This window comes from Poecilia formosa, unplaced genomic scaffold (assembly GCF_000485575.1).
Source record: "Poecilia formosa unplaced genomic scaffold, Poecilia_formosa-5.1.2 Scaffold144, whole genome shotgun sequence".
Lineage (NCBI taxonomy): Eukaryota > Metazoa > Chordata > Actinopteri > Cyprinodontiformes > Poeciliidae > Poecilia > Poecilia formosa.
Genome location: NW_006800083.1, coordinates 117154 through 131010, shown reverse-complemented (window position 1 = coordinate 131010; position 13857 = coordinate 117154). Strand labels below are relative to the sequence as shown.

At 39.4% G+C, this 13857-nt stretch overlaps 1 protein-coding gene across 1 annotated transcript; it reads left to right on the top strand.

Annotated features, from left to right (window-relative positions):
- The first annotated feature begins 1889 nt into the window (after nucleotides 1-1889).
- alkbh8 (alkB homolog 8, tRNA methyltransferase) lies at nucleotides 1890-12959 on the top strand. The gene is made up of 12 exons (XM_007563019.2): nucleotides 1890-2052; nucleotides 2962-3095; nucleotides 3559-3659; nucleotides 4252-4374; nucleotides 4592-4687; nucleotides 4950-5054; nucleotides 5927-5997; nucleotides 8704-8810; nucleotides 8911-9071; nucleotides 9678-9949; nucleotides 11682-11831; nucleotides 12185-12959. Exons 1-12 carry the CDS (start codon nucleotides 1912-1914, stop codon nucleotides 12773-12775), a joined length of 2052 nt encoding a protein of 683 aa, XP_007563081.1. The 5' UTR covers nucleotides 1890-1911; the 3' UTR covers nucleotides 12776-12959.
- The last annotated feature ends 898 nt before the right edge of the window (nucleotides 12960-13857 follow it).

Sequence of the window (13857 nt, the reverse complement as noted above, 5' to 3'; positions counted from 1 at the left end):
GAACCGATTCTGGGTTGTATTGTTGGGCACTTTGTCACTGGCATCTTGTCACATATCAAAGACAAACTGAAATCCCAAAAAGCTACCAATGGAACCAAAGTGCCACAAATCACATGATCTTCAGAATCAGATCCCTGCTTTCACTTCCTTTCCCTACCAGCTTATTTCAACATTTAATTTTTTTTTCTTACTCTTTATGTTGATATCTTCCTGCAGTCAGTCATTGAAGAGAGTGAGATCATGCTCACAATGTTAAAAGGGAGTATCTGGTTTCTTTGTCTGTCCATCTTTGTTCTGCAGGCCAAGCCAGTTATGATACAAAGATGCCTGGTTGGCTGTTGACCTTGAATTCCAGCAGGTGATGACATATTTATGCAGGGGATTTCACTCCATTTCTCCCCGTTGCACAGCTTCTTCAGAGCTTGGTGGGGACTTTAGGTGAAGCTGCCCTTGAGCACTGCAAATCAACCACTGGAATCAGCTTGCTCTGATGTCAATACCGAGGGAATGGACAAAACACATTTATTCAGCATATTTTGCTAATACAGACTGTTTTTTTCCATACTTTATCTTTCATTTCTGCAAATAAAAAAAATCAAGTGAAATGTGTCCAAATGCAATGAGCTGGAGTTTGTTGATTGCGCACTTGTTAATTCCTGTAACGATCAACAATGTCGACAAACGGAGACAAACAAAAGAGAATTTTATTAGCCTGCTTAGGAAAGACATGCAGAGTATTGTTATCGTGATCGAGAGGGAATTTGTGTGGTCTCCCCTCATACCAGCTGTTGTTTTGCAGACTAAACAGAGCGTGCTGTTTCAACAACGAAGGGCTCTCACCGCCCGGCACATGAGATGACTCTGGACAGGTGACAGCTTGGTTACACAACTAACCCCAATCTATTAATGTATTTGGACACAAAGATGAACAAATGTCCACAAGTGGAAGACTCATGCTGGAGTGCTTTTTAAAGCCAAAATGGATCTCAGAGTCACTACTCTTGCTGAGACGCTCATCTCATCAGGACAGAAAGTTTTGTGATTTGTTCACAATTATGAATGGTCACTTAGCCTATATGTAAGGGCATCTACAAGTTTAGAAGGGGTTATTCTTAGTCTTGAACTAAAACAGTGAGCAACCTGCAGTGACCTTTCTTACTTTATTGTTGAATAGCTATTCTCTGGTGATATTAATAAATGGTGTTATTGTGCTGCCTTTGAGCAGTTTTAACAAATTGCTCTTTGCCTTTTTTTTAAACATAGTTATATATTTTTTTGTTACAAACACAAGACAAAACCTTTTGTCAGCACAAACACAAGCAATATTCTACAACAAAAATGCAAAAATACAGCATTATAATCATTCAATAGTGCCAGAATTCTTGTTATTTAGGGTCACTCAAAAGTAAGCTCTGGAGATGCAGCTGTATGAATTCTGTCTTTCTATTTGTAGTTATTTACAGTATTTCAAGGTCTGCTAATAGAAGTCATAGCCGTTTGGGAGGGACTTTACCTTATGTATGTGCAATTTTCCTAATCATAAGATTAAGTATGAAGTCCAACATTTCATCTCTACATTCAAACTTGACTATGATATCTGTACGTATGATTTCGATAGAGAGCTTATAGTTTTTCCAGTGAGAAATTTCAACATGTCCCTTGAAAAAACAAGTAGCAAGAATTGTAAAGGATGCATTACAGTCGCTGACTCAACTCGGTAAAAAATTACGAATTTCACCCAAGTCCTTAAACATTGGGGGGTTTTCTTACCAGCATAAATACTGTGCAAAGTTTTGAAATTAAGTTTTCCTATTTTATTTGTTTCATCTCAGCTAACACAGATCACACGTCACAGGCGGAACCATAGTTTGAGGGTGCTAGTTGTACCCGGACAGATTAGGTAGACGAATCATGGACTGTACAGTGGTAAACAACGTGAAAGCCGCTACCAGAAGAGGCAAAGAAGACAAGAAAGTGTTGAGAAAACAGCTGAAGGCCAGTCACACTTTACTGAAGCATGAAGGCATCAGTACAGCATCGCAGCCTACCAAGGTGAGCAGACAGGAAAGGGGAAAAAAATCCCAAAGAGAAATCATTACTTTCACATGCGGATAGTTTAAATTGACATATGTTTTATGCATTAGCATTTGTAAATTTGTATTTGTAAAAGTAGCTTATTAAAATAATTCAATTAATACCGATATGGAGCCGTAGACATTATGTGTAAAAGTTGGAAGTGCCGTTTTAAGTTGCTAAATATTTTTGCCTTTGGCTTTGCTTTGAATCATAACACAAATCCGACCACAAAATGTGAGAAAAAAAACTATTGTTCAATTAAACAACTGCTTCTAAACAGTTGTTCAACCAAAACCCATTCTATTAAAGATAAAGAACCTTTTTTGCAGAAGAGATCAAGAAGTCAGTAAATACCTGCGTATTTGTAGGATGAAGTTACATTATGGCCTTGGTTTGGTTCTTTTCCATTATGGTGGTCAACACATTTTCTCTTTAAATTTATTTCCCTATGGACATTTAAAGACTGTAATACTTCAGGCTTTCAGGCTATTGTTGATTATTTTAGTGTGTTAATTTTTTTTTAATCTTAAGTAGAGTTCAATTCTATTTCCTTCCATGATATTTTTTTTGATAGAATTAAACTTTATTGCTTACTAAGGCAGAACTTTTATGTGTTGGGAGCTCTGACAGGGACCTTGTTGCTTGTAAAATACAGGTAAAATCGTTGACTTAAACATCAGTATGAAACACTCAATTAATATTCTTTGTGCAATACACTTTGGGGATTCTGAGTAATTCTTGTTAAACTAGTCTAACCTTTGGTAACCTTCAAGTAACCTAATCAACTTGGAGCCACTGTGTACATTATGTGTACAAATGTGTAAAATATTCAGCTCACCGGACAGCTGAAAACTCGCTGATCCTCTTCTTCTGTCACGCCCGCAGAATTTGGTGGTGGCTAACGGAGGCTTGGGGAACGGTGTCAGCCGTGAGGACCTCTCTGCCGCAATGAAGCAGTTTGGAGACGTAGAAAGTCTGTTTATGCCTCCTCAGAAGCCCTATGCTTTTGTCACGTACAGGTATCACCGCAGCAAGAATCTGCTGTTTATCATTAAGGCAATCTGTTCAAGTGAAGAAGTTATTTAAAGCTAGAAAGAAGTAATAGCTTCATCAAACCTTGGAAACCATCTTAAGCTTTTCATTAAAGTTTCCTGACTAAGTTAAAACACTGAACATGAACAGTGGAGAGGAAACATAAACAGCAACCAAATACTAAATACTGAGACCTGTCCAACAAAAGCTAAAATTAAAGCGTCTCATTTTATTTCCAAGCGTCCACTTGTTTTACAAATGTATTATAACATATTGTGACCAATAACTCTGACCAGTTTCTTGAAAATTTTATATATAGTCTTTTTTTTTTATGTTTGATATGTTTGTTGTTGTTCAGGACTACCCAATCCTGTCTGGTTTAGATAAATTGACTCTTTGACCCAAATGTTTTCTTAGTTTCTCTTGTTTTATTGTCTTTGTCTCTCCCAGATCAGAAGATGATGCTCGGAAAGCTCACACCCAGCTTAACGGGCAGAAGCTCCAGTCTGGGGAGAACAGCGTTACTCTCTATCTCAGTTATGTTGACTCAGGTACGTATTTTTGGATGTATCACATATGTAGCTACATTGTAGCTCAGACGTACAGTATTGTGCAAAAGCCTTGAGTAATCCTTCTGTTCCACTTTTGAGAAGGCAGACCCACATTTTATGTTTTTCAGTGCTCCCAAAACCTAATAACTATTTTTAGGAATACAGTTATTTGCTAAAAGTGCTGGTATTAAGGGTGAAGGATGACAGCCCTTTGTCAGGTGTGTGCTGGGCTACACCTATTTCTTGAAAACATGACTTTCAGTTGCTTTTCATTAGCAGCAGAAAGATTTTTTTTTTTTTTGCACTACCTGTTTTTCTTTTCACCCTTGATTATCAGATTTCCTCATTTTTTTATGTTCATACTCAGCATAGAGTTACCTAAAGTTCAAAGAAAACCTGTAATGTACTCTCATTAGCTTGAAGAAACTGCTTTGTAGTAAGAAAGTTTGACTCAGGAGCAAAATGCAAAAGAAATGAGCGATGGCTCGGACTTGTAGATAAAGAGTCTCTGGAAATCATCTCCTTTAGGCAACCTGATTTTGCAGCCTGTGTCTATACCGTCACTGCATGTGTTACTAATATTTGTTTGCAGTAAAGCATAAAGAGGAAGTGCGGGTCCATTTTCCTGAAGGATTAGCTCTAGTGGAGGATTTTGTGTCTCCAGAGGAGGAGGCTCTGCTCCTCGCTGCTGTGGACTGGTCAACTTCTGACCAAGGTAATGAAGCGCGTTGCTCTTTCACAAACCTAAACTCTTTTAAAGCTTAGAACTAGATCAGTGTTGCAAGTAGAGAAAATACATCTCCCTTACCTTGCTGAGTGTTTAGTGTTAAATAGCTATGTATAACTTTTGTAAAGTTGTTCAGATTCTGGCGTAGGGTCACTTGTTTATTTTATCGATTTTAATCTAAGATTTTGATGCTTTGTTTGTTTAGCTCAGAAAGCTTTGAAACACAGGAGAGTGAAGCATTATGGCTTTGAATTTTGCTACGACAACAACAACGTGGACAAGGACAAACCACTACCTGCAGGTAGTCACTTTAATCCATATAATACTTTCCGTAAAGCATAAAGAAGTGTTGATCCATTTTCCTGACGGATTAGCCTGGGTGGAGGATCTAGCAGTTTAATTTAACTTGATTAGCATGTCTTGTATGGCTTCTAGTTACTTTACCTTTGTTGCATCCCGTCTTCTTTATTTCAAGAAGTTGATGAAAGGTCTTTTTATATATATATATAATAAACATTATTATGACTCAGATAAATCTTAGTGTAAATAGTTTATCTGTCCAGGTCTTCCTGAGGAGTGTCTGCCTGTTTTGCATCGATGTCTGCAGGATGGACACATTAACGTCCTGCCTGACCAGCTGACTGTTAACCAGTATGAGAGTGGACAGGGTGAGTGTGTCCGGTTTCCAGTTAATGTTTGGTGTAACATTTTTTTACACAGTAAACAAACAATTGCTCAGTTTATCAATTGCAACTAAGGGTTGCATTAGCAACACATAAGACTTAGTTAGGTATTTATTTAAGCATTATTTATATCATGTCTCATAACTACTATCTTTTCCTAATTTTTTAAAGAAAGTTGTTCTTATTCAGAGAATGTGTGTCGGACAATCTCTGAATAAGAGAAGTACTTCTTACTGAGGAAGTCTTTACAAGTAAAAATAAAAGACATAAAAGACAACATTGTTATTTTTCAACATTTGATTGTGAATTCACACACTCGTCAAGTATCACACAACTCCTTGCTTTTGTATGAAGACCTGATTCCCTCTTGAAACTTTCACAGTTTTACAGAAGGAAGTGGTGTTGTTTATGGTTGAATTTTTTAGTATTAGTAAAATTTATATTAAATATTATTTTATGCTAATAGTTTAGAGAAACATGCAGGCTGTTGTAGAATGTCCTAGTTTTTTTTTTTTTTTCCCACATCACTGTATTTATGCAACTATTAATTCCATCAACTTAGCACAAAACATATATTTTTTTATTTACCACCAGGTGGCAGCAGATTCTCTTTAACACGCCAATATAGTTTCCCCTCCTTGGATCCCGAGCTCTTTAATGCATGTCATAAAGGTTTAAAAATTGTCTCCTGTTAGCCTGACATATCTGATTTGTTGTGAAATGTCCATCCATTTTCTTTACACCCTTGTCCCTAGTGGGGTCGGGATGTTGTGAAATGTTTACAATACTTTTCTTTTCATTCAAATGTTCAGGATTCATTTCACTTTTCAAGTCTGTCATATTTGTGTCGTTTCCAGGTATCCCCCCTCACGTCGACACCCACTCTGCCTTTGCCGACACCATCCTGTCACTGAGTCTCGGGGCAAAGGTAAATCGCTTGTGTTGTAATAATCTCCTTTGTGACTTGTGATGCAACTTTTCTGTCTGTTTTTCAGCTCGTGCAGTAACCTATTTGAAGAGCTTTATAAGATGTAGGAATAAATTTGATGCCATCAGTTTCCAGGGATAATGACACGGATGAAACAGCAGCTCATCAACCTGTGATTCCTTTCCCTCAGACTGCTGCTGTTTCTGTTGCTGCTGATTCTTGGATCTTCTCCTTCTGAATCTGCTGAGAACATTTTGACACATCATAGTTTGTGTGGCATTCTGCCAACGTGGTTCACGACTTGCTTTCTGCAAGCTTTTGTCGATGGTTGCAAGAATGATTTGTACTTTAGAGAGGATGTATTGATGTTTTTTATGGGTTTGTCTCCGTGGGCTGATTGTGGCACATTGACTCCCAACTGACCCCACTTGTTTGAGTGATAGCGGCTAATCTATTAGCAGTTGGTGTCATCTGTTACAATGTCATAACCAGACAGGCAGACTATATGTGGCTGCAGGGCTGTGGATTTGGGCCACTCCATATTATTAACATATTATAGAGGGAGAACCCATCTGAAAGTTTTGGTCCCAAAGAAAATTATTATTATGATTATTGCATTGATTTATTTGCTTGTTTATTCATTTATTATTAAGCATAAATACAAAGTATTTATACACTATGAGCCATTCATTGAATTGAATCCTACATTGCTGTCCTGTTAAAGCCACAAATATAGAAATTTTAGGATTGTCTCTGAGCATTTTATGTGATAAATCACCATACAGTGGTGAATAATTGTGAAGTGGAAGGAAGATTAGACCTGGTTTTTAAAAATGTATCTCCAAATGAAAGTCATGATTTGTCTGGACCTGTGTTGTACAACAACAGTCTGATATTTGACCCAGTTCATCTTTGAGCTTCGTCAGATTGGATGGAGACTATCAGTGAACAACATTGTTTCTTAACTCTTACCCGATGTTTTCAGTCAGATTTATGTCTCGACTTTGACTAGGCCACTTTGAAACAAGAAACATGCGTGATCGAAGCTGCCCACTTTGGAAACATCTTTCTGCTTTATATTTTAAAATGATCATAAATGACTGGAAAAAGTCTGACATTTTGACGTATGGTGTCAACATCTCTTTCAGGCTCTTAGCAGATTTCCTTCAATTGTTGCCATATGTTTAGCTCCATCCATTTTCAGATTGGCTCTGGCCAGATACCCTTTCCCTGCTGTAGAAAAGCATCTCCTAAGTAATATACTGCCACCACTGTGCTTTACTGTGGACATGGTGTGTGTGTGTTTGTGTGTTGTTTTCAGATACAGCTAGAGTTTTGTAGCAATCAAAATAGTGAAGTGTCTCATGTGACCAGAGCACCATCTGCCACGTTTTCAGTTTGTTTTTTTCTTACATTTAAAGAATTCTACACATAATATATCTGCTTCCTTCCACTACACAATTATGCACTTTTTTCCAGAAATCAATCACACAGAATCCCAATAAAATATGTTCAAATGTCACATAGGAACTTGTGTGCTTCTGTATCTGAGACTGAGGGAGAAGGATGAGCAGTCCTATCGAAAAGCGTATTCTCCCAGCATCATCATCGACTCAGTCACATTCCACCGCTTTCACTGATTGGCTAATTTTCTCTCAGATGAGAACAGTGCAGACCTTTCTTGCCTTTCTGGGGGGAAGAAGGAATGAGTTCAGCTGTGGTCCTAGGGAAAGATCTGATCATTTGCTGGAGCCTCTCGTGCTCTGTCACAGGAAAACACAAACTCATGCCCTTCTTTCTCCCTTCTGCCCACCCACACTCTCACGCATGCACGCACACACACACACACGCCATCACTTCGCAGAATCCAATTTTCCTCCTGTCAGAAGTTGGAGAGATTCAGTTTGAAGTTGTGTGAATGTAATTTCCCTGCAGAGCGCGAGCGGTTGCGTGCTGTACGGAAACATTAGGATCAAACGCAGGCGCCGGGATGAAGGTGACTCCGCTGGTTAAAACGGAGGGCAGACACAAACTACATTTGTTGACGGCGGTCTGACAAATTCAGCAGATTTATGCGGGACGTGTCATAAAATCCGATGTTGGATTTTAATTCAAACATTCAGTGTGCAACATGCCTGCATTACATTTTCCTAATAAAAGACATAAAACAAAAACATGCTGCTTTTCATCTTAACATTACTAAATAAATATAATTGGAAAATTAAGGTTTAGTTCTTCTACCACTTTTACAACCTCTGAGAAAATGCAAAGAAAGTTACAAGAAAATTATAAATGGAAATTTAGGAACTTGCAAAATTGTTGACTTTTTATGGGAATTAATATCAGCTTATATAAATATACTTGGATGTTCGGTACATAACATACACATAATGTCATGTCAGGGAGTGGTCCGGTGGTCTAGTAAAGTTATCAAAAGTATTTAAAAAAAAAAAAAAATGTCTGGTTGATCGATATGAATGAATGACACGTTTCTGTAGCAGGACACAGATCAGATGGTTTAAATCTTACATATTTAAAATAGTTAACTTCTTTGGACTTTACGTCAGTCTGGTGCGATGAATCTTCATGATGAAGACGCGAGTTGTATCCTTTGTCTGCCCGCCTTTTTCGTGCCTTTTTTTTTTTTTTTTTAGATGAATAGGTTTTTTGTAGCCGTTAAAACTTTTTCGCTGCGTCTTCATGCAGACGGTGATGGAGTTTCGTCACCCAGACGGACGAGTTGTTCCCGTTGTGTTGCCTGAACGCAGCCTGCTGGTGATGAAGGGGGAGAGCAGATACGTCTGGACACACGGGTGAGCTGGACGGTGTTTTTATTTTTCTCGCTGGTTGCTCAGTGTGCCGGCTTTTTCTTCCCACAGTTGAATCTCTTGAACTTAATTCTCTCTCTGTTAGGATTACCCCACGGAAGTTCGACCTGGTGCCAGCTTGTGAGACACGGTCGGCTGATCATTCTGAGCCCGACCTCGATTCCCACGGCGATCTCACTTTGAGCAAGAGGGGCACCCGCACGTCCTTCACTTTCCGCAAAATCAGACACGAGCCCTGCTGCTGTGGTGAGGCTGGCACACAGCCGATATGGCAGGGTCGAGACAGATCTAGAAATCTTTTAAGAATTTAGCAAAGTTAGTAAATGTTCGATTTAAAAGGTTAGACTCTTTTATTATGTTGGTTCGTTACAAATTCAGTGACATACTTTAAGTGTTTATGATGTATTGTCAAGTTACAACCACAGTCCTCCATATTTGTTATTAAATGTTATCTGACATATTAACCTATAAAAGCAATGTGTACCTGAGATGGGTGAAGAAAAAGGGTTTCAAACATTTTTTACAAATCAAAATCTAAAAAGTGCGGCGTGTCTTTGCATTCAGTGTCGATCGAATGTCAAAGCCGTTTAATAATGGACACTCGCGGACATCGATTCCCAGTTGAGATTATCTGTGAGTGGCAAATTTTAAAGTTCTTCCACACATGGATTGTGCCAAATTAAATTTGAACAAAGTAGCTGACTTTGTTGTTTCTCATTAGCAACATTTTAAAGATGTATAACAGCTTTTTTCATAAATCTAAACTTTATGCAGCATTGCTGTTTGAAGCTGCAGCTGAATATCTCATGGATTTAAAGGACTGTCCCATGTCCCCCCGCATCCCCACTCCAGCCTTCCCCTCTGCCTGTGACAGTCAGGGAGGGTCCTCCGCATCCCCGCCATCTCAGCCCTCTCTTCCTAGTTGCCACGCCGATGCAACCCGTTTGGAGGAGGAGTACGTGCACCTGGTGTACAACGCCATCGCCTCTCACTTCAGCAGCACTCGCCACACTCCATGGCCCCGCGTTTGCCACTTCCTGTCCTCGCTGCCACCCGGAAGCGTGCTGGCCGACGTGGGCTGTGGAAACGGGAAGTACCTGGGGGTCAACCCGCAGCTGATCACGGTGGGTTATGCACATAGTTCAAGAAACAGTCTGTGTGAACCCCTGAATGGACAACTTTTGTATTGATTTAGATTTATGTTGTCATTTAAAAAATGCGAAAGCGGGCACTAATCCAGAAATGTGAAGATATCCAGTAGGTAGCAGTAGGTCATGATTTCTCATTTCAGCCCATTTTTTGTTAACTTAGCCAAAAGTATCATTGAAATCAAAAACAAAGCCAAACTGCCCCGGGATGTTAAAGGTGTTTGTTTTCCTGAGAAAATTGAAACATGTTATTAAGGAGGGTTCTTATTTTAAATTAGTTTTAAACAATTTAAAACAAAATTGTCTGTTTTGGGTGGGCACCACATGGAGACTGGGGAAAGAGCCAAACAGGAGATCCTCTGAGTAAAAATGTTACTTTTGCCTTGACACATGCTTTACATATTCTTATTTTCACCATTTTGCTATTTTGATGATTTTTGCTTGGCTGGTATGTTTGGTGTGTCATTCACATGAGCGGAGCTGCATCATTGCGTATATCATCCATAGGCATTTGCTCATTTTTTGATTTTGTTGGCAGACAGACCCTCATATTTCTGCTGTAAGTGCTGGTGATTTGTGTTAATTCTCGTTTTCACACAGACGTTTTCCTGTGTTTCGTTCTGTAAGCCAACTAGCTTAGCTTACAGAACTTATTTGTATTTCTTTTGAAGATAACGTTTGGAAAGTTTAAGGAGCTTTGAATCTTAAAACAGAATAAAGTCCGTACGTAATTTTCTTTTTTTAGTTTTATGAGTTTCTATAAATACTCCAAAAATATATATATTTTTAAAGGTTTACCCTGCATTTCTGCTCACCTGTCCAAAGCTCAGAAGTCCAGTGACTCTTTAGCTCCACAGCAGAAGAGGCCTGGAAATCAGCAGAGATCTTCATCTGACTGCTGTGTTTTGCTGTTGATCTAAAAATATAAAGTAAAAATAGCCAGAAAAGTTGTCTCGAGTTCAGGCTGTAGAGGAAACCCTTCAGTAACACAGAACATCTTACTTTGCTCTTCAACGCATGAAATATGTAGATCTTTGTGCAACAAAGCAGAGGATGAGATCAGTGTTTTCTTGCTCCGGTCTCCGCAAGACGCCATCCTTCGCATTAGCTCGGTTTCCATGGTAATATCCAAATTTTCTGTTTACGTATGCACACGAGGATATTCATGTTTGGGGATTTAGGAGAAGCGTGTAAGCGGCTTATCTTGACTCAGACCGTGGCTGTAATAAATCATCAGTGAGAACATTGTGATTATGCAGGTCGCACACCAATTCTCTGAGTTTGATTCAGTCTTCTTCCTCCTCACCCAGCGTTCCTCTCTTCAGCTCAATAATCCTTTCCTCTGGTTCTCTGGCCCTCCTGTCTTTTCCTCTGCAGTTTGAAGCCATAAACATTTTCAAATTCAATTGAAAGGAAAATGGCTGCTCTTGTGCATGTGTGTAGTAAATATTTTCTCACCTTTTCTCTTTTCGGAGAAGACCACACGAAGCCTGATTGAATTGACTTTTGCTTTAAAATATTACCAGAACTGCCGAGCCCAGACTTCTTTCTCCTTTTCAGTTTCATTCCAGCTCTCTTTACTTTCGCTCATCTTAATCCCAACTTCCTCAGGAACTTCCATCTTTTTTGATGTCTTTATTACGTACAAGGCATGCTTAAATCTTACGCTCTGAGCTGATTAGCTCGCCTTGTGTTTGTCTGATCTCAGGTGGGATGTGACCGCAGCAGCGCTCTGGTCCAAATCTGTGCAGAGAGAGGATTCAACGCGTTTGTATCTGATGCTCTTAGCGTCCCCCTTCGAACGGACTCATGTGACGCCTGCATCTCTATAGCTGTTATACACCATTTTTCCACACAGGTGCGGGCAGCACATTCACACACAAACAAATGAAATGCATTGGACACAATCGTACTAACCAGAAAGTTATCCCGCTGAAATACAATTGATATTCTGCGTGAGAATTTCTACAAATGTGATATTTGTAGAAATATTACAATATTGTCACGAGACAATGATGTTGCCCAAAATGTTAAAGGTCACAGAGTGATGGAAGCACAGATGAGAAAGAGAGGAAAGAAGACAATAGACAAGAATTGCAACTGATATCTTTAATAGTTTTGAATTGCTACTGCAATCCTTCACCAACTTACTTTTTTTCCCTCCACTTCTTCTTGAAATGTTAACTCTTTAAACGTCCGCGTGTGTTCCAGGAGCGTCGGCTGGCAGCTGTGAGGGAGCTGGTCAGACTTCTAAAACCTGGAGGTCAGGCACTCATCTATGTTTGGGCTTATGAACAAGAGTACAACAAGCAGAAATCTAAGTACCTTAAAGACCACAACAAACCACAGAATGGAGGGAAAAGTAAAGACAAACCAGAGGAAGTCCAGGAACCGTACAAAGAGCCAAGTGTTCTCACCGCCAGCCATTTGGACAACCACCACACTGGAGACTTAAAAGATGACAGCAAAATGACAGAAGGCAAGCTTAGTGTTCACACTAACCGCACAGCCTTTAATTCCCAGGACCTTTTGGTTCCCTGGCACCTGAAAGGGAGGAAAACACCAGGAGAAGAAGAGTCCAGTTCTGGTTTGCACACCACAAACAGTCCAGACTCTAAACTCAGTCCAAGTGTTGACACTTCTCAGGTTCCTGGTGGGAGTTCAGTCCCTGTTTTTCATCGCTATTACCATGTCTTCCAGCAGGGGGAGCTGGAGCAGCTCTGCATTGAGGTGACCGGAGTCAAAGTGCAAACCAGCTATCATGACCAAGGAAACTGGTGTGTTATATTAAAGAAGGAATAACATCTTAAACTAAATTTAAGTGCTCATACACAGTTTTTAATTTAACAATTTTGGAAGTTAATCAGCTCGGATAAATGATCTGTGAGGGTCTTGCTGAATATTTGTGTCTGTGGAAATTTATACTCATCTGTTTTATTTGTCCTGTCAATAAAATACAAGTTTTCAAGGAATGCTTTAAATCTTATAATCTGGTGTGAATTTAATTTTTTTATTCAAGAAAATGTTAGTGGCAGAGCACTTACAGATGGCAGATTAAAAGAAATGTGCAACTAAGTAGGATAATTTAAAAAAGAAAAGATATATTTGTGCAAAAAAAAAAAAAAAAGATAATACAAGAAGTGAAAAACTGCCAATAACTGCAGGGATGAAAACATTGTGGGGAGCTGTGATAGTTATAAAGTCTTGCAGCTGCTGGGAGGAAGGATCTGCGTTCGCTCTCCTTTGCGCAGTCTCGTTGTAAGAGCTCTCCAGTTCTGGTCTTCCTTATGAGCTGATCTAACCGCTGTAGATAGGCTGCTGCTCTACCAGACAGCATCATAGAAACTGGCTGATGCCACCACAGAGTCTAAGAAGGTCTTCAGGTGCGCTCCAGAGGATATTGGGCTCCTTCTGACCCTTCCTGTAAAATACATCAGTGTTTTAACTCCAGTCCATCGTATTGCTCAGACGGACACACAGGTACTTACGATTCCACTATCTCAACGTCAGTTCCATAAAGAACTGTCCATCCTGCTATTTTTTTTCCTATTTTAGAAAAACAAAATCTGCTCCCCAGACTGTTTAAAAACAGAGACAGGTGTTGGCAAAGAGTTGCAATTAGAACATCCCTCAAGCTATCAGCAATAACGCTGCTGTCATTGAAGCCTAGTGGTGGCTGACTAATCCAGCGACTGAATGTGCATTTTATTTGAAAGGATTATTACAGGTTATAATTAAGTCTGCATGAGCTTAGAGTGACAGAAAACAACAAAACCATAAAGGTTTAAGGGTATATGGCCTGAAGAGTTCTTTTATGCTGAATCCTGACAATAAATGGAGCTAATTCAAGCAGACTTCTATTGCGCTGGGAGATCTCACGCAGA